At 46.1% G+C, this 22084-nt stretch overlaps 1 protein-coding gene across 2 annotated transcripts in view; it reads left to right on the forward strand.

Annotated features, from left to right (window-relative positions):
- The first annotated feature begins 693 nt into the window (after positions 1-693).
- Positions 694-22084, forward strand: part of LOC147893384 (uncharacterized) — a 68000-nt gene continuing 46609 nt past the window's right edge. Inside the window, exons 1-2 of one of the 2 annotated variants that reach the window (XM_087385485.1) lie at positions 694-2289; positions 2982-3039. In XM_087385485.1, coding sequence (XP_087241611.1) covers positions 750-2289; positions 2982-3039 — 1598 coding nt within the window. In that variant the 5' untranslated portion in view covers positions 694-749. The remainder of the gene's footprint in view (positions 2290-2981; positions 3040-22084) is intronic. The other variant, XM_087385484.1, reaches the window with a different exon arrangement.

Below are 22084 nucleotides of genomic sequence, written 5' to 3' on the forward strand. Positions count from 1 at the left end.
ACTTTGAAAAATATGCAAGATTTTAAGGTTTGTACATATTTTTCATAATATGTGAGGCCTAAGGGGGGGGGGTCTTTAGGATGAGGGGGGGTAATTCAAAAAATACACTAAAATATGAAAACCCATATCCTTTCATAGTAATGTAACTTTTTCATGTGTAAAGACATATTTGAAGCTCTTTTAGTGTAGAACACAACCATGTTAATTTGAATAATTTCTATTCAAGGCATATTGTTAAATTCATCTCATACTCAAGATTTTGATAGGTTTTCTTACTAAAGGGAGTTGGTGCCCCAGGTGTTGAAGGTAACAACCTTTCTCGAATTGCCCGCTACCTGTGTCCATAGAGTCTCCATAGAGCTGCGGCATCATCCTCACGAGCCATTTCTGCATAGAATCTCTAGAGAGCTATGCATTGACAACACATGCGTCCCAACCTCGACGTTCCATAGTCTTTGATCGTAGCATACCACGTAGTATGAAATGTGGGGTAGCATGAGGCATAGCTCCATACCATCATCAAAACGAGAATCATATAGCAAGCTCCGGGATGGAGAAATAAGGCATGGGAGAGCGACAAGTGGCTTTTGCATGGTGTGGAAGAGGCCAATAAGCATTTTCACTTTGGAAGGAGGCCTCGCCTTCAGTAAGGCCTCCAAAGGGCAGGCCAACGAAAATGAATTTTCCCTTAGGGAGGGCAATGAGTTTGTAAGATGCTGAATCCGAAGGAGGTGGTGGCCTGAGATGCGATGAAGAGGAGGTGGGTGTGCTGGTTGAGAAGAGGGGCGAACAATGTCACGCGCCGTCTTCTCTCTTCGGGGCCTCTTCCTGTCGATCATTGCTTCACTTCCCAACATGTTGCCCCCGATGGTAGAGTCTTCCAATTCGCTACCGTCATCCAAACCATCTCTCCACACCAATCCGCCTTACCTGCCTGGAATTACGCTTGCTCCCTTGTCGGTGCCAATCCTCCCACCTTGGCTGTCACCTTCCTCTCAAATCCCTCCGACTCTGCCTTGGCTGCCCTCCGAGAATTTGCGCATCAGTTCTCTCACACCAATGCATCATCTCACGGTTCTCAACACAATGCTTCTAAACAAGAACCTTTTGATGGAGCCTCAGAATCGCATTTGCATTCTTGCAGGACCTTAATTGATCCCGTTGGCTATGATCCTCAGTTTGGAACGTCCACGCCGCCTCCCAAACCCGAACTTCCAAACCATCAAGCACCTGTGCCTCCTTTAATTGGTTGTGTTGCTACTGACCGCGACAGGATAGTTTTAACAACCTCCATTCTAGGTTCCAACCTAGAGGATTTGGAGGACGATCTCATATGGATGGGCGAAACGGACGAGAAAGGGGATGCTCCCAGTCGAGGGGGAGTAGGAGGGGAGCGTGAGCGGCGAAGGGACGAAAAGACTGGGCTAGCAGGAGGTACTGCAGGGGTGTCAAGAAGAGAGACCAGACTTGATACTGTTCAACGGAAAGCTGACAACCAAGGGCAGGTGAGTTCGAACGAGAAGGCTACTACCGAGGATGAGGGCACTTTTTCAGATTGGGAAGAATTGATCAGGGAGTATGATCATCTGAAGGTAGAGTCTGAGGTTAACGATGATGCGAAGGGGGACGATGTGAATGAATGCCTAGAGCCAGGAATGGAATTAGATTTCATTGTTCAAGAAGAATTTCCAGGACAGGAAAGGAAGAGGGATGCCAAAGAAATGTTAACGAGTTTCTGGAATCACTTTGCTCAATCTGATCCAGCTTTGCACTCTAGCAAGTCAGCAGAAAGAGAGAGCATGGCTGTAAGTCACGGTAGAGCATTCTTAGAGAGTGTCTTTAGGCAACCTCAACAACAGCAAGGAGGCCCTGTGAAGTTTCGGAAGCTTGAATATTCACTCTTTGCATCACAATTCCAAGACACGATAGCACAAGGAGGTGACCATCTTTTGAAGAAGGCCGAAGGGAAACTCAGAAATAGAGGCGGGGACATTTTGGCATCACAAAGAGATTGCTTCTCTGAGGCACCCACACAGAGCTATATAACAAAGAATCATTTTCAACCGGGAGTCGGTTTTACCGCCAGCGAAAATGAGAAAACAACTCATTCTTGTGACAGGCACATTGGAAAGGACGATGGAACGTATCAGCTGACCTTATGTGTAGGAAATATGCCAGGGGTGAAGGTCACAGGCTTTTACACAAGAACTACTGGACTTCCATGGCTTCCAGATTTGCCCAGCGCTGTCACAGTTAACAACCCACACATGCTATTGTTAGGGGCTCCAGGTGCTCTCTTTTATCCTATAATATGAAACTTTGACTGGATTGGAGAGGCAAGCATGCATCGTATGCAGTCTTTTCCAGGTTGTTTCATATCTGCTGCTGAATGTGATGAATTGGCCCTGCCCTTTTTGCCTCAAAGGTAAGAAGCCTCCCTTTGTGGTTAGGGGGATGTGAACAACCCACACATGCTATTGTTAGGGGCTCCAGGTGCTCTCTTTTATCCTATAATATGAAACTTTGACTGTTACAGTTAGGCTTCTTTTTTTCCTTTGAAAGTTGCTTGTGTAGTGATTTTCTTGCTACAAAATTATATATTGTCATCCAAGGTCCCAGCTCAAATATAATAGATGGCAGATATAGTTGCCATGACTTGGTTGTACAACCGCTCCCATTTTTTTAAGTGAATGCTTCATTGCAATCCTTTCCTTGGTGACCATCTCACCATGGGCTATTTGTAATGCAATTGTATCTATGAGATGGGACTTAAAAGGAATGCAAAGGTGTTTCAAAATAACAATGTAATGTATGATTTCATCTTAGACGTATGTCAAAATGGCTGGATTGTTAAACGTGTTGAAATTCCTGTTGTATGAAATTTTTTGGATGGATGTTTGGTAGACCTTGACAAGTCACGTTGGTGTTTAAAAGCTTTTATAGGAATGATTGAATTTGGGCTCCTTGTTTGAAATGCTTAGGATTCAATCTTTCGGAATTCGCTCAACGTCTCATACGGATGTTTCCAAATGGTTCCAGGTGTAGTGACATATTACCCAGCTTTTGATGGTTTTATGTTTAATACTTGTGATGGTGATTTATCTTTCTTTTTGTTTAAATTATGAAAATCTCTCTCTCAACAACGAAAGATATAACAAAGCTACCAATGAGAAATCAGATTGAGCTTTGTATGTATTACTTAGGGAGGGCTTAGATGGGAAATGACTTGGGAAACGAATGTCCTAGTGATTCATGATTGTATGATCCCATATGGCTTGTTGTTGGAAGATAGGAGGGAATGAATCACTCAAACCTCCACCCAAGATCTCTCCCGCTCTTCTCTACACTCAACTCAGATAACTGATCACAGATGCAATAAACACTCACTCAGAGATAACTTAAACGGAGAGAGAGAAAGAGTATATTCATCCACCGGAAGGTGGGCACAAACTGGCTCCAAGGGAGCAATACAAAACTCAGGGAAGTGCTGAGGAAAACTGATGGAAATTTCTGTCAAACTGAACCAGCTCTGAGTGCACAGCACAGCCTAGGAAGGAGGCTTTCTGTCCTGCACTGGATGCTGGAATGACTGAAGGAGTGGGCCTTTTATAGGCACTGCCCAGGCCCTTTAGGTTGGCCGACCAGCAGGGTCGGTACCCTGTCTGGTGGCCGACCAGAATGCCCTGGAAATCCGATCAGGGTTGGCCCTGGTCGGTGGCCCTGGTTGGGCCGACTGGGCCTGCCACAGGCCCCTATAAAAGGGTGCCTTGTGCAGCCAGTCCATGGGGCTGTAGACGCCTCCAAGGGAGGCACAAGGCCCCCCCCTATTTCTCTGCTGTTGCAGGCAGCAACCAGCCTATGTGCTGGTTGCCTAGGTCTCTCTCTTTCCCAGCCCTCCTACCTCTCACTGCCCCTTGTCCCGTCAAATCGGGGGCTCACAGGTGGGCACAGTGAGTCTCTAACACCTCCCCTCAATGTCACAACTGTGGGCCAATCCCCATGCGTCGGATGAGGTGCTCCATCTGTTCTCGAGGGAGTGCCTTCGTGAAGAGGTCGGACAAATTATCGGCCGTCGGGCAGTAGATAAGCTCGATCACGTCGTCGATGATGAGCTCTCGAACAAAGTGGTAATGAACTTCGATGTGCTTGGTCCGCGCATGGTACACTGGATTCTTGGCAATGGCTATGCAACTCTGATTGTCGCACATCAGCACTGTTGCGTCCTCCTGACACACGTCCATGTCCTCCAGAATCCACCTCAACCACAGTGTCTCACAAGCTGCTGTACACGCGGCTCTCTGTACTCTGCCTCTGTAGATGAAAGGGCCACTGTGGGTTGCTTCTTACTCAGCCAAGAGATGATACCAGATGCAAGTAAGAAACAATAGCATGTTGTCGATCTTCTGGTGTCAGCATCACCCGCCCAATCACTGTCACAGAACCCGCCTAGTTCGATGCCTTTGGTGTAGGTGATCGCATAGGTGCAAGTACCCTTTAGATACCTCAGCACCCGTAAACCTGCATCCCAATGACTCTTCCTGGGAGAAGCAGAGAACTGGCATAATAGCCCAACTGCATAACAAATATAAGGTCGAGTATTGGTAAGGTAAAGCAAACTTCCTACCAATCGTCGGTACAATGGAGTATCGACCGGGTGAGATGTGTCGTGAACACTTAGCTTGAGCCCGACCTCCATGGGAGTTAATGCTGTCCTGCAATCCTCCATCTGAAAGCTCTTCAGAAGTTCTATGCAATATTTCTCTTGTGAAATGAAGATCCTGTCTTTGGCCTGCTTTACTTCAATCCCAAGGAAGTAATGTAATAACCCAAGGTCAGTCATCTCAAACTCAGACATGAGTAGCTTCTTGACCTATGAAATCTTTTTGACATGATCACCTGTCAAGATAAGATCATCAACATAGAGGATGAGTGTAAGAAATCCTAGATTTACTATATTTAGAACTGTGCTAAGGAACAGAAAAGAGACTGAGATAGCAGAGAGCAAAGGAATAATGATATTGCTTGAATGTCTGTAGGGTGGATGTGATTGTCATCCATACAATTTGGCCTCTCTTATATAGAGAGTGAAGAGTCACACATGAAAAGGTGTGTACTCCAAAGGGTATGTGCATGAAGAGGTGTGTACCCCTTGTGAAGGGTGTGACCCTTGATGAGAGGGTACATTACAATAGGAATGTCTCTTCATTAGAATGTCTCTTGTGAAGGGTTGTGCCTCATTAGGAAGTGTCCCGTCGAAAGGGCAAGTGTCCCGTCGAAAGGTCATACCCTTCCACAAGTGTCCATTCATTAAACCATCCATAAGTCTAGAAAGAGAAAGGAATACGTCACAGATCGTGACATCCCCTCCCACTCAAAAGAAGACCCTGGTGGAGATAATGAACTGATGTAGAAAATATCATGGTAGATGCTGAAAATACTGCTGTAACAGATCAGGGTACTGTTGTAAGTCTTCATCAGACTGCCAAGTAGCGTCGGAGTCGTCCAGATCTCGCCAAAGAACAAGGAATTCTGTGATAAGTCGATGTCGAGTCTCTCGCTGTCGATGGTCCAGAATACGCTCAGGAAGAAGGAGAACATAATCGTCTTCGATTTCTGGGACATAATCACCTGCAGGAGGAACTGCTTCATCGCCTGGAATGTACGTCTTTAGCCAAGAAATATGAAATGTTGGATGGATTTTACCCCATGATGGTGGTAATTCCAATTTATAACTTAAAGGTGAATTTTTCTTGACGATCCGGAAAGGTCCATAGTATCTGGGTCGCAACTTAGGAAACACAGACTTAACCGTCTTATAGCGATGTGGGGCTACAAATAATAGCACCATGTCACCAGTGTTAAATTCCAGGTGACGTCTATGTTTGTTGGCAGACCGTTGATACCGCTCTTGCGCTTTTCGCATATGATCCCTGACTTGCAGTAGAATGTCTTGCATTTCTTGAACCAATTGATCAGCTAGGGCCACTCGATGTTGAAGTACAAAATTTGTTGATACAATCGGAGTGTGTCCATAAGCTGCTTGGAATGGAGTCATGCTGATGGCACTATGGAAAGAGTTATTATAAGCAAACTCGAGGAGTGGTAGATACTCTTCCCAGGCTGCGAGGCGTGACTGAACATAATGTCGAAGCATTTCTTCCAGAACTTGGTTGACTCTTTTAGTCTGGCCATCTGATTCTGGGTGATAAGCTGAACTGAACAGTAGAGTTGTACCCAAAGATTCGAACAGTGAAATCCAAAAGTGACTGGTAAACTTAGGATCTCTGTCGGATATGATATTCTTGGGTAATCCATGGTGTCGGAAGATGTGTTGTATAAAGAGTTTGGCTATGTCCGGGGCCTGTGCACTGCTTTTGCAAGCAACAAAGTGTGCCATTTTGGACAATCGATCAACAATTACCATAATCTGAGTGTTACCTCTGGAGGATCGTGGTAGTGTTGTAATGAAATCCATGGAAATACTTTCCCACCTTTTAGTTGGAACTGGAAGAGGCTGAAGAAGTCCTGTTGGAAGTCGTCGACTTGCTTTCATTTGTTGACATGATAGACAAGATGTAACCATATTGATGACATCTCTTTTCATCTGAGGCCAGTAGTATGTTGCACTGAGTAACCGATAAGTCTTATTGATGCCGGGATGGGCAGCATAAGGAACTACATGATGCTCTTTTAACAAAAGACGTCGAACAGCCTTGTCATGTGGTACACAGACGCGATCTTGATAATACAGAAGGTCGTCCGTATAAGAATAGGATGAGAAAATTTTTTGTTCGGAAGTCGAAGGTTGATCTTTGGAAAGAACCTGTACTGCGGTGCCGAAGTCTTTATCATTGAAATACTTTCCTTTGAATGAGTTCGGAACATCCACAGATAATGTAGAGATTACCATGGCTGATGCTAGAGGTAACCTGCTGAGAGCATCTGCAACTACATTGCGTAGTCCTGGTATGTACTCAATGGTCATGTGAAAGTTGGCCAGAAACTCAACCCAGCGTGCTTGTCGAGCGTTCATGACTGGCTGAGTAAAGATATACTTGAGAGAGTGATGGTCTGTCTTGACCACAGAGTCGGCTCCCATGAGATAATGTTTCCAAGAGCGATAAGCATGTACAACAGCAAGAAACTCCTTATCATAGACTGGATATCGGGTTTGGATATCAGAATGTTTATGGCTGTGAAAAGCAATAACTCTGCCTTCTTGCATCAAGACTGCTCCAGTAGTGATGTCGGAAGCGTCGGTCATGACCTCAAATGGAAGATTTGGGTCAGCAATAGCCATAACTGGTGTGGTAGTGAGTGCTTGCTTGAGTTGTTGGAAACTATACTCTGTTTCGGGAAGCCACTGAAAAATTGCTGTGCTTTTCAATAATTCGGACATAGGAGCTGCGATTTCGGAAAACTGATAGACCTTGGTATGGTAGAAGTTTGCCAATCCGAGAAAAGAGCGGACATCATGAACATTTTTAGGAGTAGGCCAGTTTCGGATTACCTCGACCTTCTTGGGATCCACAGAGATACCTTGAGCTGAAATAACATGTCCCAAATATTCGAGGTGGGTCTTGAAGAACTCACTCTTCTCAATGTTGATGTAGAGAGAATTTGCACAGAGAACTTCAAAAACTTGGTGAAGATGTTGTTTGTGCTCATGTAGGGATCTGCTGAAAACGAGGATGTCATCAAGGTAAACGATGACGAACTTATCGAGGAAAGGCCTGAAGATGTCGTTCATTAATGTCATGAATGTGGCCGGGGCATTGTTTAACCCAAAAGGCATGACCAAACATTCATAGTGTCCATACTTTGTTCGAAAAGCTGTCTTGTACTCATCGCCTTCTCGTATACGAATTTGATGATAACCTGAACGAAGATCAATCTTGGAGAATTGTGTTGCATGTAGAAGTTGATCGAAAAGGTTATCAATGCGAGGCAATGGATACTTGTTTTTTATAGTGAGCTTGTTGAGGGCTCGGTAGTCGATGCAGAGGCGCATAGACTTGTTCTTTTTTTCCACAAGTAGTACAGGAGATCCGAAAGGGCTGCGACTGGGCCGAATGTGACCTTTGTCGAGTAGCTCGGTGACCTGTCTTTGGATTTCTTCATTTTGAGTGTAAGAAACCCGATAAGGAGGCTTCGACGGTGGAGTACTGCCGGGAATAAGTTCAATTGGGTGATCCACTGGTCGTCGAGGTGGTAACTGCTTTGGCAATTCCTGTGGAAAAAGATCCAGGTAAGGCTGGAAAAAAGGTTGGCTGAGGTATTCAGGAGGATCCTTTGCTGGTGTCTCCTCTACTGCCGTAACCAACAGAATTGCTTGGCGTTTACGAACCCACTTCTTTACTTGTAGGGCAGAGGCAACTGGGGTTGAAGGAGAATCCCTAGAACCAGTTAGCTCAATAAGTTTTCCCTGGTGGACAAACTGGATAGTATGGCTGCAAAAACTGATTGATGGATCATAGTCGTAGAGCCATTGTTGTCCGAGTATGACATCGTACCGAGAAAGAGGCATAATGTCGAAGTTCAACTTGTCCGTATAATGTTGGATGCGAAAAGACAAGTTTTTGATCCTGGTGTTGCACAAGAAAGTAGTTCCATTTGCAAGTTCAATCTGATAGTCCATGAGACTAGGACTGGTGGTCAACCGAAGTTTATCGACCACAGAACTGGCTAGGAAATTATGAGAACAGCCACTGTCGATGAGGATGGTGACCGTTGTTCCACGAATCGATCCTTGAACACAAAGTACTTGAGTGGCCAAGGAAGGTTCGGGGTTGCTGGCAAGGCTCAGGTGGATGGTATTCGCCATTCGAACAGCTTTGCCTTTCTTGTCTTGTGCTGAGGTAGCATCTTCTTTTTGGGAAGTGCTAGGTTCCATATTAGAATTTTGCTTTGGTCGCTTGGGACAATCGAACCATCTATGGTCGCCTGTACAGATGGTACAAAGTCCTTTTGTGCTGGAGTTGTTCTTCTTGTCAGTGGCCGCACCTTTATGTTGGGGATGTCGGTAATGACTTTGTGAAGAAGAAGAAACACGATCCTTGGGGGAGTGCTTCTGTTGGAATCCAGCAAATGATTTCTGAGGCTTCTGGGGATCTTGAGACTGTCGCTGACCTTGATTACCGAAGTTTTTTCGAAACCTGGTGTTATCTTGAGGGCGAGCACCTTTGGCCATAGTAGAGTTCGGTGTGCGATTAGCACTCTGCTTCCCTGTGTTTAGGAAATCTGTAATGCGCTCTGCGTAAGCAATAGCGCCATCTGTGGTGGTGATATTTGCTTTAAGAACATCAATGCGTAACGAGGGATGTAGGCCTGAGATGAAAGGATGAAGGCGATCATCCTCAGTTAAACCAGCGATCTCTAGCACCAATGTGGTGAACTGAGAGATATAGGAAGACAGGGAACCCGTTTGCTCCAACTGTCGGAGTTTTGAACGTGCTTGGAAGTCCGCATTGGCAGGTACAAACTGCTTACGGAGCACGTGTTCAAAACGTTCCCAAGTTAACACACTTTTTCCGTCCTTTAAGCGTCTTTGCCACCATAGAAATGCTGTATCCTTCAGAAGGGAGGCTGCCAAGGCGATCTTTTTGCCTTCCGTGAGGTCAACAGTGTTAAAATACATGCGCATTTTAGCGAGCCATTGGTCAACAGTTCGGCGATTACGTTGACCAGTGTAGGCTTCCAGAAGTTTGATGTCAAGTCGTTTTGTTTTGGAAGCTTGAAGTAATCGGTAGAGAGTACGCAGTTCAGTGTTTTCTACCTCTGGTGGGAAAGAGTCCGCATCGTCGTCAGGTTGCGTCACGTCGTCCTCTGTATGTGCTGAACTTCGAGAATCTTGGAGTTGTTGAACTTTTTGAACCAGGTCGGAGATGCTGTCCTGAAGCTGAGATATTTGAAGTTGTAATAGAGATTCACTTTGGATGTTGCCTTCATGGGTCTTTTTGGGACTTGATTCTTTAATCTCGGGAGAGGCTTCACGCAAGCGGTGCGACATGTCGGATATCCCTGTAAGAAAAGCGCGAACTTGCGCTCTAGTTTGGACCATTCCTGGAAGAGGATTCTGGCTGCTCCCTGAGGTTGCTCATATTGGAGGGGGCAGGCGAGGCAGGATGGAACCACCCGTGGAAATCTGGTAAGGGAGGTCATGTCGGAGGTAACACTGGAGATTTGGAAAAAGGTGTTACTGCTCGTGATAAGACAGGGGTAGGTAGCAGAGTCCACGGATCTGAAAAAGGGTAAGGAGCTGCTGTCGGAAAAGGAGGATATCCAGGGGAGGGAGTGCCTTCAGGATGGGGATGCTGAAGGTGAAGGGTAAAACTCTCTCCGAAAATGAACAGCAAACTCCTGAGGAATATCGTGTTCCGGATATCTTCGTGTCTCGTGGAACACAACCTGTACTGTGCTAAGGAAATAATGTAATTGAGGTGCCTCATGCAGAAGGTAGAGGATGTGATCCAAGTCACTCGGAGGGCACGTGACACAGAAGACCCAAGATGCAAAGGCTCCAAAATGGGCTGGCTGTGCAATTTGAACACGATATTGTGTAGTAGCAGGTGCCTGAGGTGTCCTTGAATGGCCGGGTGAATTACCAGGGGTTTCCATGCTTTAATGTGGATTCTTTCATTTGCTGTAATTTGTTAAAAAGAATCCTGAAAAAGCAGATTGGAAAGACTCCACCTGGCAATACTTTAATCTGCCAAGTGATTGCGTAGAAGAAGGCTGCAAATCGTTGTCCAGAGGTCCATGTTGCAGTGTTTTGTGAGGAGTGCTCGAGGCTTGTTTGGTCCGGGCTGTCAACGGGCTGTCTTCATTGCGAGAAATGTGGCAACTGGTGCTGAATTGGCAGGGTGAAAATGGCGAAACAAGGAGAGGGCAGCAGACTGTCAGGAAAGGTGGTATCCAGGGCTGCAAATAAGGAGTGGACTGTCAGCGAAAATGGCGAGACAAGGGCTGGCTGGCAGCGCAAATGACGAAACAGGGCCGGGCAGCGTAGGCTGAAGGAAACTGTGCTGTCTGTACGGCGTGTACGGGACAGGCTGTACGGCCTGTACGGCAGGCAGCGAAAAATCGTACAAAATGTACGGACTTCCTGCGCAGGAAAGTACGGCTGATTGCGCAAGCGTACGGCTGGCTGCGAAGAGGCACAGGAGGGTATGGCCGTGATGACGCAGGTTCGGTCGTGATGGCGCAGGTATGGACGTCCGTACGGCTGACGTAGGCTGCGCAGGCTGGCTGACCAAGAATTCGTACGTTGCAGTTTTGTGGGGAAAATGCTGCGACGATTCGTTGGGCTACCTAATGGGTTATTTGCCCCAAATTAATTTGGGGGTTTAGTTAACCCTAGGGTAGTTAGGGTAAACCTAGGGGTAGGGGATGGGTTTAATTTTTGTCCCTTTTTACCCCTCTAGGTACCCTTTTGTAGGTACTTGGGGCCTAGGAGGTGTGCCTATTCGAAGGGGTGTGACCCTTGGAATAGGTGCACCTGTTCATGAGGGGATGTGTCCCTATTGTTAAAAGGGGTGCGACCCTGCATGAATAGGTATGTCCCTTTGCCCACGATGGGGTATGTCCCATGAGTGAGGAGTTGAGACTCGTCACCAAAAGGTGTGTCCCATGGTGGAAAAGGCGCGTCCCTTGGTTTTGGGACAGCCCAAGCACCTGAAAGGACACGATTTTGGTCGTGTCCATTCACATCAACTTGTGATGTGAGGGAGATGGAGAGGCCAGGATGACTTTAGGCGTTTAAAGAGTTTACGCTCATCCTCTCCATCTCTTCCATGCACTATGTGCACGGATGTCCTTCTAGCGGCAAAAAATGTATCAGATCAGCGCTAGAAGGTGGGGGGCATTTCCTACAGGCAGGAGCGAATTTTGCTCTGATACCACTGTAAGAAATCCTAGATTTACTATATTTAGAACTGTGCTAAGGAACAGAAAAGAGACTGAGATAGCAGAGAGCAAAGGAATAATGATATTGCTTGAATGTCTGTACGGTGGATGTGATTGTCATCCATACAATTTGGCCTCTCTTATATAGAGAGTGAAGAGTCACACATGAAAAGGTGTGTACTCCAAAGGGTATGTGCATGAAGAGGTGTGTACCCCTTGTGAAGGGTGTGACCCTTGATGAGAGGGTACATTACAATAGGAATGTCTCTTCATTAGAATGTCTCTTGTGAAGGGTTGTGCCTCATTAGGAAGTGTCCCGTCGAAAGGGCAAGTGTCCCGTCGAAAGGTCATACCCTTCCACAAGTGTCCATTCATTAAACCATCCATAAGTCTAGAAAGAGAAAGGAATACGTCACAGATCGTGACAATGAGTACCAGTCGCAATCCCTTCTCAATGAACAAGTAAAGGTTTGCCTCAGAAGGACTCCGACTTAGCCCTATCTTCTGAAAGAATACATCAATCCTTTGGTACCAAGCTCTGGGGGCCTGTTTCAGCCCGTATAACGCCTTCTTCAACCTGCAGACCTTTAATGGGGACCCTGGATCTTGAAAGCCCAGTGGCTGCTCCACGTATACCTCCTCCTCTAGGGTTTCATTAAGGAATGCGGACTTCACATCCATTTGAAAAATAGGCCACTGGAATTGGGCAGCAAGGGCAATCACTATCCGGATAGTAACCATGCGGGCTGTGGGAGCAAAAGTTTCATCAAAATCCAAGCCTTCAGTTTGAGCAAAACCTTTGACCACTAACCTTGCTTTATACTTATCCAAGCTGCCGTCTGATTTGTATTTAAGTTTGTATACCCACTTAGTGCCGATGACTTTCCGTCACGGGGGCCTGGCCACCAAGTCCCAGGTATTGTTCTTCAGGATAGCATCCATCTCTGCCTTCATGGCAGGCTACCATTCTGGATTGTCCTTCGCCTCCTCGAAGGTCCTTGGCTCGTCAAGCTGAGCCACTAACGCAAAATTCACAGATGGAGTCTTTTGAAGACGTTGAGACCGCCGCAAGCCGGAACTGCTACTCTCAGGTAATTCGGTGACCCGAGACTCTTCCAATGTCCGTAGGTACCATTGGGGCAACTTTTTCTGCTTCTCTGTGGGAGGAGGAACTCGAACTTCTTCCGGAACAGCGTGCTCTTTCTGAGTATCTTGTGGAACATCAGCTTCTGATTTGGCCACCTCTTGGATGTTCAACCTGGGGCGGGGTGGGTTTGGGGGTTGAACAATCTTATCCTCCTCAATCTGCGGCTCCTCCTGGGGTTCAGGTTCCTTTTCCTCGAAGACAACATCCCGACTGATGAGGATTTACTTCTTTACTGGGTCGAAGAGTCGATAGGCCTTGGATTCTTCGCTATACCCATCAAAAGATACATTTTCTGCTTCGGGAATCAAGCTTGGTCCTGTCTTCCTTGTGCACATGCACCCATGCGTTAGAACCAAAAATGCGAAGATGAGTAATAGAGGGCTTCTTACCATAAAATGCCTCATGTGGAGTCTTGTCCTTGACGGCCTTCGTCTTGGTCCTGTTGAGAATGTGTACGGTTGTATTGATAGCTTCACTCCAATAGGCTTTAGAAAGGTTCCTCCCTTGGAGCATAGCAAGCCCTGTCTCTGTGGTGGTTCTATGCTTCCTCTCGGCTACCCCGTTTTGCTGAGAAGTATGTGCGGTGGTGAGTTGTCGCTTGATCCCATGCTTGCGACAAAATGTGTTGAACTCATTTGAGGTGAATTCTCCCCCCCTGTCTGTGCGGAATGTCTTAACATCCTCCCCTGTCTCCTTTTCAACTGTGGCCTTCCAATCCTTGAACTTCTCGAAAGCCTGAGACTTTTTCGCCAAACAATATACCCATCCACAAAGAGAAGTGAGTACCTGGATCCTGCCCACGATGCTGTAGACATTGGACCACAAATGTTGGCATGAACCAACTCAAGTGGTTTGCTGGCCCAAAACGAGGCCTCTTGTGGAAATTTATCGGCCTCTTGTGGAAATTTATCCTTGTGCTGCTTGCCTTCTAGACAAGCCCTATAGACATCATCCTTGCGTGTAATTGGTGGAAGTCCATCCACCATCTTCGACTTTGACATTTCAGCCAAGATTCCATAGCTGACATGACGGAAGGGCTCATGCCAAAGTTTGGACTTTCCGTTGTCTTCATGAACTAACATTGCACTGAGACGGTACAGTCCATTCTCTTCAACGCTTGAGCCACCATCTATTCATTTGCTTTGGATGTCATGGTGACCTTGCCATCTTGAAAGAGAACTGCCATGTTGTTTTTGTCCATTTGACTTACGGATAGTAAATTCTTGCAAAGGTTGGGTACATAAAGTACTCCAGAGATATCCTTCTCCTCACCCGCTGTTGTAATGAAAGGAATGCTACCGATGCCCTTCACAGGATACGTCCGGCTATCCCCGACAGAAACTTTGGAATCCGGGTGTGTACTTTCCATGGTTTTGAACCAAGTCCTTCTGTTGGACATGTGCTTGGAAGCACCGCTGTCAACATACCAACCCTCTTTACCTTCACTGACTGCATATGCTGAACAATGTTCACTGATTAAAAACAACTGTCCAGTCGTCACATTAGCAGAATCATTCTTAGGCTCTTCTTTGGTCTTGGCTTCTCTCTTCCGCTTCTGATCTGCTTTCTTCTTTCGGCATTCTTTGGCGGAGTGGCCAAGCTTTTCACAGTAATAGCACTTCATTTTCTTCTTACGATCAGCGTCCTCTGACTTCTTGGAATCCTTTGGCTTGCCTTTTCGAGGCTTGTCTTTGGCCACCAATGCCTTCTCGTTGGTTTGCGTAAAGAGTTTCTCTCGAGCCTCCTCTTGAAGCAGGAGTGGGCCAAGCTCCTCAAAGGTGATTGGCTTAGTCCGTTGACCCGCAGTGACCGTAGTCACAAAACTTTTGAAACTCTGTGGCAACTTGTGGAGTGTGAGCAACGCCAATTGACTCGTGTCCACCTTCTGACCAACTGCTGCGAGCTGGTCCCGCACAACTTTCACCTTTGTCAGATGATCATGCACACTATCACCCTCATTCATATCAAGATTATAGAGCTGATGCTGAAGAATAATGATACGGGCTGTATTATCGGTTTCATACAGCTCCTTCAGTATGGCCCACGCCTCTGAAGACGTCTCTGCCAACTGGATATGAGGAATCACAGCATCTGCTATCGTGCCAATAAGCATTGCTAAGGCTTGAGCATCCCTCTCCTCCCATGCACAGAGTTCATCCGCATCTGCTTCAACTAGAACTTCACCTCTTTTGTCCACAATGTCCTCCGGCTTCTCCTCGGTCCCAATCACTATCTTCCACAGCTTCCGTGCCAACAGATGGCTTCGGATCTTGACTTTCCAAATTGGATAGTTCGTGCCATCAAGCTTTCCAGCTTCACCAAAATTGGGTATAAATGAAGAAGGAAGATGACTGGAGAAGGAGGAAGGACGAGCAGTGGGTGTAGAGGCTTCTGAACGCTGATCCATCTCGGTGAATAGCAAATTGAAAAACTGAAACAGAAAAGATGTACTGACCTCCCATGCTAGCCTGAGCTGAAACAGAATGGCCTTACTGCCAAGGGACTCCTTCCTTCAGAGTGTGCTTTGATGAAGAAGAGTTGAGAGCCTATGGCTCTGATACCATGTTGGAAAATAGGAGGGAATGAATCACTCCAAACCTCCGCCCAAGATCTCTCCCGCTCTTCTCTACACTCAACTCAGATAACTGATCACAGATGCAATAAACACTCACTCAGAGATAACTTAAACGGAGAGAGAGAAAGAGTATATTCATCCACCGGAAGGTGGGCACAAACTGGCTCCAAGGGAGCAATACAAAACTCAGGGAAGTGCTGAGGAAAACTGATGGAACTCTCTCTGTCAAACTGAACCAGCTCTGAGTGCACAGCACAGCCTAGGAAGGAGGCTTTCTGTCCTGCACTGGATGCTGGAATGACTGAAGGAGTGGGCCTTTTATAGGCACTGCCCAGGCCCTTTAGGTTGGCCGACCAGCAGGGTCGGTACCCTGTCTGGTGGCCGACCAGAATGCCCTGGAAATCCGACCAGGGTTGGCCCTGGTTGGGCCGATTGAGCCTGCCACAGGCCCCTATAAAAGGGTTCCTTGTGCAGCGAGTCCATGGGGCTGTAGACGCCTCCAAGGGAGGCACAAGGCCCCCCCTATTTCTCTGCTGTTGCAGGCAGCAACCAGCCTATGTGCTGGTTGCCTGGGTCTCTCTCTTTGCCAGCCCTCCTACCTCTCACTGCCCCTTGTCCCCTCAAATCGGGGGCTCACAGGTGGGCACAGTGAGTCTCTAACACTTGTGTCATGTTGTTGTGGAATAGTTTGCTGCATTTTAATCATGAGGTTTTGGTTCTAAATGCATTTTGAGAGTGGCGTGAGAGCATCTTCATCAGATAGTGAGTCTATGCATTTGCATGATGTAGTATCCAATCTTCAATTGCAAACTCGTTCGGTTGAAGGGGGGGCTCTGCAGGGGGAGGAGGATGGCAGCACTAAAAGAGAAGGGAGGAGAGTGATGAGAGAAATGGTGAAGAAGGAAAATAAAGGGAAATGACCTATTAGGTGGAAGTAGACTTGGAAGGGAAGGGAGATAGGGGACTGTAAATGATCAAAATGTGCATGAATTTGTGGGGAGGGGTTCAGCCTATGTGGCTGCCCTGAAAAGTCTTAGCCCATTATGCTCTAGCTGAATTTTCTTGGATGACAGCCATCTTCGCCTAAAAATTGTTATCCCAAAGCTGCGAGTGATGGTGTTGGGACGCCAAAAACTTATGGCTGCAATAACCGCATGGTCCATGGTAGTCCTCACTTGGGAAAAGTTGTAGAAACCTTTGTTACATACACTAAGGAATTTCCATGATCATGGAAGCCTTCATCAATCCAACAAGGTTATAATCAGGAATCCCTAGTGTGATGCTTGACCCTATGGTGCATCTTGCATATTGATATGTGCCCAAGCGTCCACATTTCCATAATTGTTCTTTGTCATATATGACAGCTTTAGTCGCTCTTGCTCGCCTGCTTTAGCTGCTGCCATCCGCCCCTTCTTGCCATCTGCTTTCCTCCCCGTTGCTGTGTATCACCCGTCCTTAATTGTGCATAAACCCTGCTGCCCTCTTTCGCTCCATCAATTCTGCCCTGCTCACCTCCATGGAGGACCATATTAAAAGCTACTCTCGGAAGGACTTGTCCCGGGACCCTAAAAGACAGCAAGTCGAATTCTCTACCTCAGCCTCTGAAGATGCTCACTATGTTTTCGACATGCTCAAGGACGAATTCCACCACAGCCGGAAGGAGTGGGCCAAACCTCCCCCGGCCCTTAAGTATAAGCTGAAGCTGCCCTCATTGGTTACTCCTCTCCGGAAGTTCTCTCAGCAAGCAGTTATCATTTTCTTCCCTGGGAAGTTACCTCTTGCAAATGATGTAGCTCAGTGGGTTCAGGCTTTGTTGGGAGGTTGCTTTGTTGAAGGAGTATACTTTGCTTCTCGAGGTTTTTATGAAGTGCACTTTTTGGATGCCTCATATCGTCAGCAGATATTGGAGATGTCTCCTCTATTCTATGGTAGACAAATGGTGCATGTCATGCCATGGTTGCCAAATAAGGATTATCACGGTCTCATTCGACATCACTGCCCTGTATGGGTTGAGGTAGTGGATTTTCCGGATTATATGAGGGCTGAGCTACCAAGTCTGGCAGCTACTTTGGGGCAAGTTGTATGCCCACCCCGTCCTTCGGGTAATCGAAATCGGTTTTGTGTTCTTTGGGATACAGATCACCCAACCCCTCCTTCCATTGCGGTAGAGGTGGAAGATGTTCCCTTGGGCGAAAAATATTTTGACTGGAAATGGGGAGTATTTGCAGGTGCTTGTTTTACTTGTCATAAATTTGGCCATCTAGCTTCACAGTGTCTTGCAATACTGCATCAGCTCCCACCTACAGCTATTGCTTCAGAAAATACTACCCCTCCAACTTATGGTCTAGGGCCTAAGGCAACGCCTAGCAAGTTGGGTGATGTGGCATCTAAATCTGTTCTTCCCAAAGAAAGTGTGGTCCAGGTTTCAGCCAAGCAAAAGGATAAGGGAAAGGGCAAAATTTCAGAATCTAATGCCTCTCCTCAAGGTGCCTGGCAGCAACCCAAAAAGGTATTTGCGCTTAAGCCACGACCGTTACAATCTCGGCACTGGGATGCCTCTACTTCCACCCCTGGTCAGGCCTCTACCCCTGCTGATAGCCTGACTTCTCGATTGTGGGTTGATGTACTCAAGAAGGGCATTCCTGTATGTGACAATGATGAGGACGATAGAGCTATTGATCCTGGAGGCCAGGTGGACGTCGATGTCATGGCTGAGGCCTAACAGCTTATACCTTTACTATGTTTCTTGGTTCGACTATACATATCTTCTATGTCTGCTTCAATTACTTGCATTACATACAATGTTCAAGGTCTTTGCAATGCCAATAAGTGGAGACTTTTTTGGCACTATGTACATAGAATGCACCCCGATGTAATTTCCTTACAGGAACACAACCAACACTTCTTGGCTGGCCAGCAAGGCTACTTTGCTAGTTATGACATCTTTTATGCTGGTACAATGCACTTTTCCGGGGTATGCATGCTGGTGAAACATGATATGCAGCCCACGGTTGCTCACGACGACCCCCAGGGTCGATGGATGGTAATCAGATGCATCTGTCATGCCGATCTTTATGAAATAGCATCGGTTTATGCCTCTCAAACTTCTGCGACAAGAGCTCGAATGTGGGCCTCCCTCAAGCAATATCCATGGCTGTCTAATGCTTTTTTGTGTGGAGACTTTAATAACTCGCCTGCCATGCAAGACAACACCACTCATCGTTCTCACATGATCCCCACTGAGCTTCGACATTGGGAGGATATGCTTTCTTTCTTGCATGCAGAAGATTTATGGCTCTCAACAAGGGATAGAGATATGGGTTATACATACCGTCACAATGCTTTTACTCATTACTGGGCTCGACTTGATAGATGGTATTTGTTGCATGCTCAGCAGTATGCTAGTTTCACATGTGCATTATGGGTTGATCATTCCCTCTTGCTATGTGATCACTTTCCAGTATGCTTGACATTATCTATAGCACATTTGACAGATGATATGTCTTTTTTTGGTCGTCGCCTACTCCATGTTAATAGTGCTTATTTGCTTTATCAACAATTTCAGAACATGGTGAGAGTGGCTGTCCGCCCCCTCCTTTTACATGCTCAGGAGGACATGGATTTTGCTTGGATCAGTCTTGCCCATGGCTTGTAGGCTGTTATTCAAGATTATGGACGGAGTCACATGGAAAACCTCAGGCTTAAGCTGAAATGGGCTCAATCTCACAAGCAACAAATGGATGTAATCAGCTCTTATAGGCAGCTCACCTCCTCTGAACAGGATTCTTGCGCTTATGCGGTTCATATCATCCATCAAAATGATCTTCGCAAATTAAAGAAGTGGCAAATCCGAGCTCGCACGAAACCCCTTTTGGATAAGGGCTGCTCCTCCAAGGCCTTCTTCAAAAGCCTGCATGCGGATAGGCGAAAGGAGGATATTTGTAGGATCAGGCAAGATGATGGCACCTGGACCACCTCCAAATCAGAATTGGAATCGCAATGCTCTAGTCATTTCCAGCATCTCTTTTCTCCTCAGCCTGATTATTCGATGCAAGTGAACGCAGCTAGGTCTCAATTTCTTATGCATGTTCAGTCTATATTGTCTCGGGAACAGGCTCATGCATTGGAGCAGCCATTTATGCTTAATGAATTAGATGATGCTTTGAGTCATTTACGTAAAGGCAGCTCTCCTGGTTGGGATGGATTGACTGTTGAATTTTTCTGTGCATTTTGGGGTGATCTCAAGCACACTCTTCTTCTTATGATCAATCATGCTTGGGAAGAACAATCTCTTTCCCCTTCTTGGAAACATGGCCTTGTCAAATTGATCCCCAAAAAAAGGTTGTGTGAGACAATGGCTGATTGGCGGTCCATATCTCTTATGCCAATCATCTACAAACTCATTGCCAAGATGATTGTCCTTAGGGTTCGATTTATCTTGCAAGCAGGACTTCATCCCAGGCAGTATGGGTTTGTTCCCAGAAGGCAGATCACTGACAATATCTCCAATGTTTTGCTTGCAATTGAGTATGCCAAATATTCTAAACAAGATGTTCTCATTCCGCAAGTGGACATTGCGAAAGCATTTGATACTGTCCATTGGGATTTTATTTCTCAGAGTATGCATAAATTGGGATTTGGCCCTCGTCCATGTTATTTACTGGTTGTATTCTCATGCCACTGCACAGTGTCTGCTTGGTAGTGGGTTGTCAAGGACATGGACTATGACCCGTTCAGTGAGACAGGGATGCCCTCTTAGTTCGCTATTGTATGCCATTGCTACTCATCCGTTATTGTTGCATATGGACTATCTTGCAGATACAGGACAGCTTCATGGCTTGCAAATTCCAGGGGCACAGCTATTTCTTGCACAGGCATATGCTGATGATTCATATTTCATGCCCATGAATTCTCAAAGTGACCTCTCTCATTTGATGCATACTTTGAATGATTTTGGCATAGCTGCTGGATTGCATATCAACTTTCAGAAATCGAATCTTCTAGCATTGAAAGAAGCTGATTGGCATGCACTTCTCTGGCCAGGCCACATTATTTCTTCCCATACCATTGTGAGGCATTTAGGGTATCCCATTGGCTGGAATATTACCCCTCAACAACAGCTTAAATGGGTGCTTCAAAAGATTAACAAGAAGCTAGAGTACTGGCACTTGTCAACTTGGCCTCTACATGTTCGACTTCGGATAGTCCAGTCTATCATTATGGCATATGTGCAATTTTATTTGCCTCTTCTTCACTGGTCTTTTAAGCATTTGGCTTCCTATATGTCCCAGGCTATGGAGATATTTTGGAAAAGCAAATCTCACAAAAAGGCTTTGCGACTACTTCCCATGCAGTCTGTTTGTTCTCCTAAGACTCATGGCGGACTGAATATTGTCAATCTTCAGTTTCATATGTTGGCAAGAAAGAGCACTATGATTGCTGATTTCTTTCAGCAAAAACAGCCATGGGCTATTATGTTAGCAGCTGTGTGTGGAAACATGAAGTCCCATGCATATGGGCATTGGATTACAGATCACTGGGAAGCAGTCATGACCACATTTCAGGGGAAAATTCCTGGCTGTCCTGTTTCTACTGCTTTTATTCATGACTGGAAGAGAATTCTCTCTTATGCTAAATGGTCAGGTGCTTCCTCCCATCATGGTAACTCTCTTCATTTGGAAAGCATCCATTGGAGCAAGGTGTTTGAATTGCCTCTTGCCTTACAGGCACCAATCAAAGCATATAATCTTATGAAATTGGGCATAAGATTTGTCGGAGATGTGGTGGATCAACATGGTTATGTGCTTTCATTTCCACAAGCTTGCAGGACATTCCCCTTGGGTCTGCATCATAGGCCCATTTGGAGAATACTTACAACTATGTTGCAGCCATTTGTTCCTGTTCCTCCGCTGTTTGTACAGGACAGATTACTGGACTGGAATCTGATTTCCTTGTCTCCTGCTATCTGTTCACTTTCAATGCATAATTTGACATCCTCGATGGTCTACAAATTTGGAAAGCTAAATTGCCATTGAAATAGAGGCTTTTCCTTTGGAGATGTATAGTGGGAGCTTTTTCCATTGGGGTGAAATTGGAAGCACGTCGTATTGCTTCCTCTTCCTGCCCCCGTTGCTCTCATCACCGTGAGACAGTTCCTTATTTGTTAAGGTCTTGCCCGCACTCTCGAATATTGATCACTCATGTCTCTCATTTGCTGCGGCTCCGGTTTCCCTCTATCAGATTCGGGAAACTCTTTTGGATGTTTGGATGCTTCTCATCTCAGCTGTCTCTATTCCTCCTTTTCTTTCACTGGGCTCGCTTTTGGGTACTATGGACTATTTGGACACAGAGATTGCATTTTAGGATGGGACAACAGTTTCCTCAGGCATATGCTTTCTTCAAAATGTCCCTCAAGCAATTTTTATATGATAGTTATGCTGCGAGGGACTTGGATGATA

This window comes from Dipteris shenzhenensis, chromosome 15 (assembly GCF_047967505.1).
Source record: "Dipteris shenzhenensis isolate YYH24624 ecotype China chromosome 15, Dip_SZ_1.0, whole genome shotgun sequence".
Taxonomy (NCBI): domain Eukaryota; kingdom Viridiplantae; phylum Streptophyta; class Polypodiopsida; order Gleicheniales; family Dipteridaceae; genus Dipteris; species Dipteris shenzhenensis.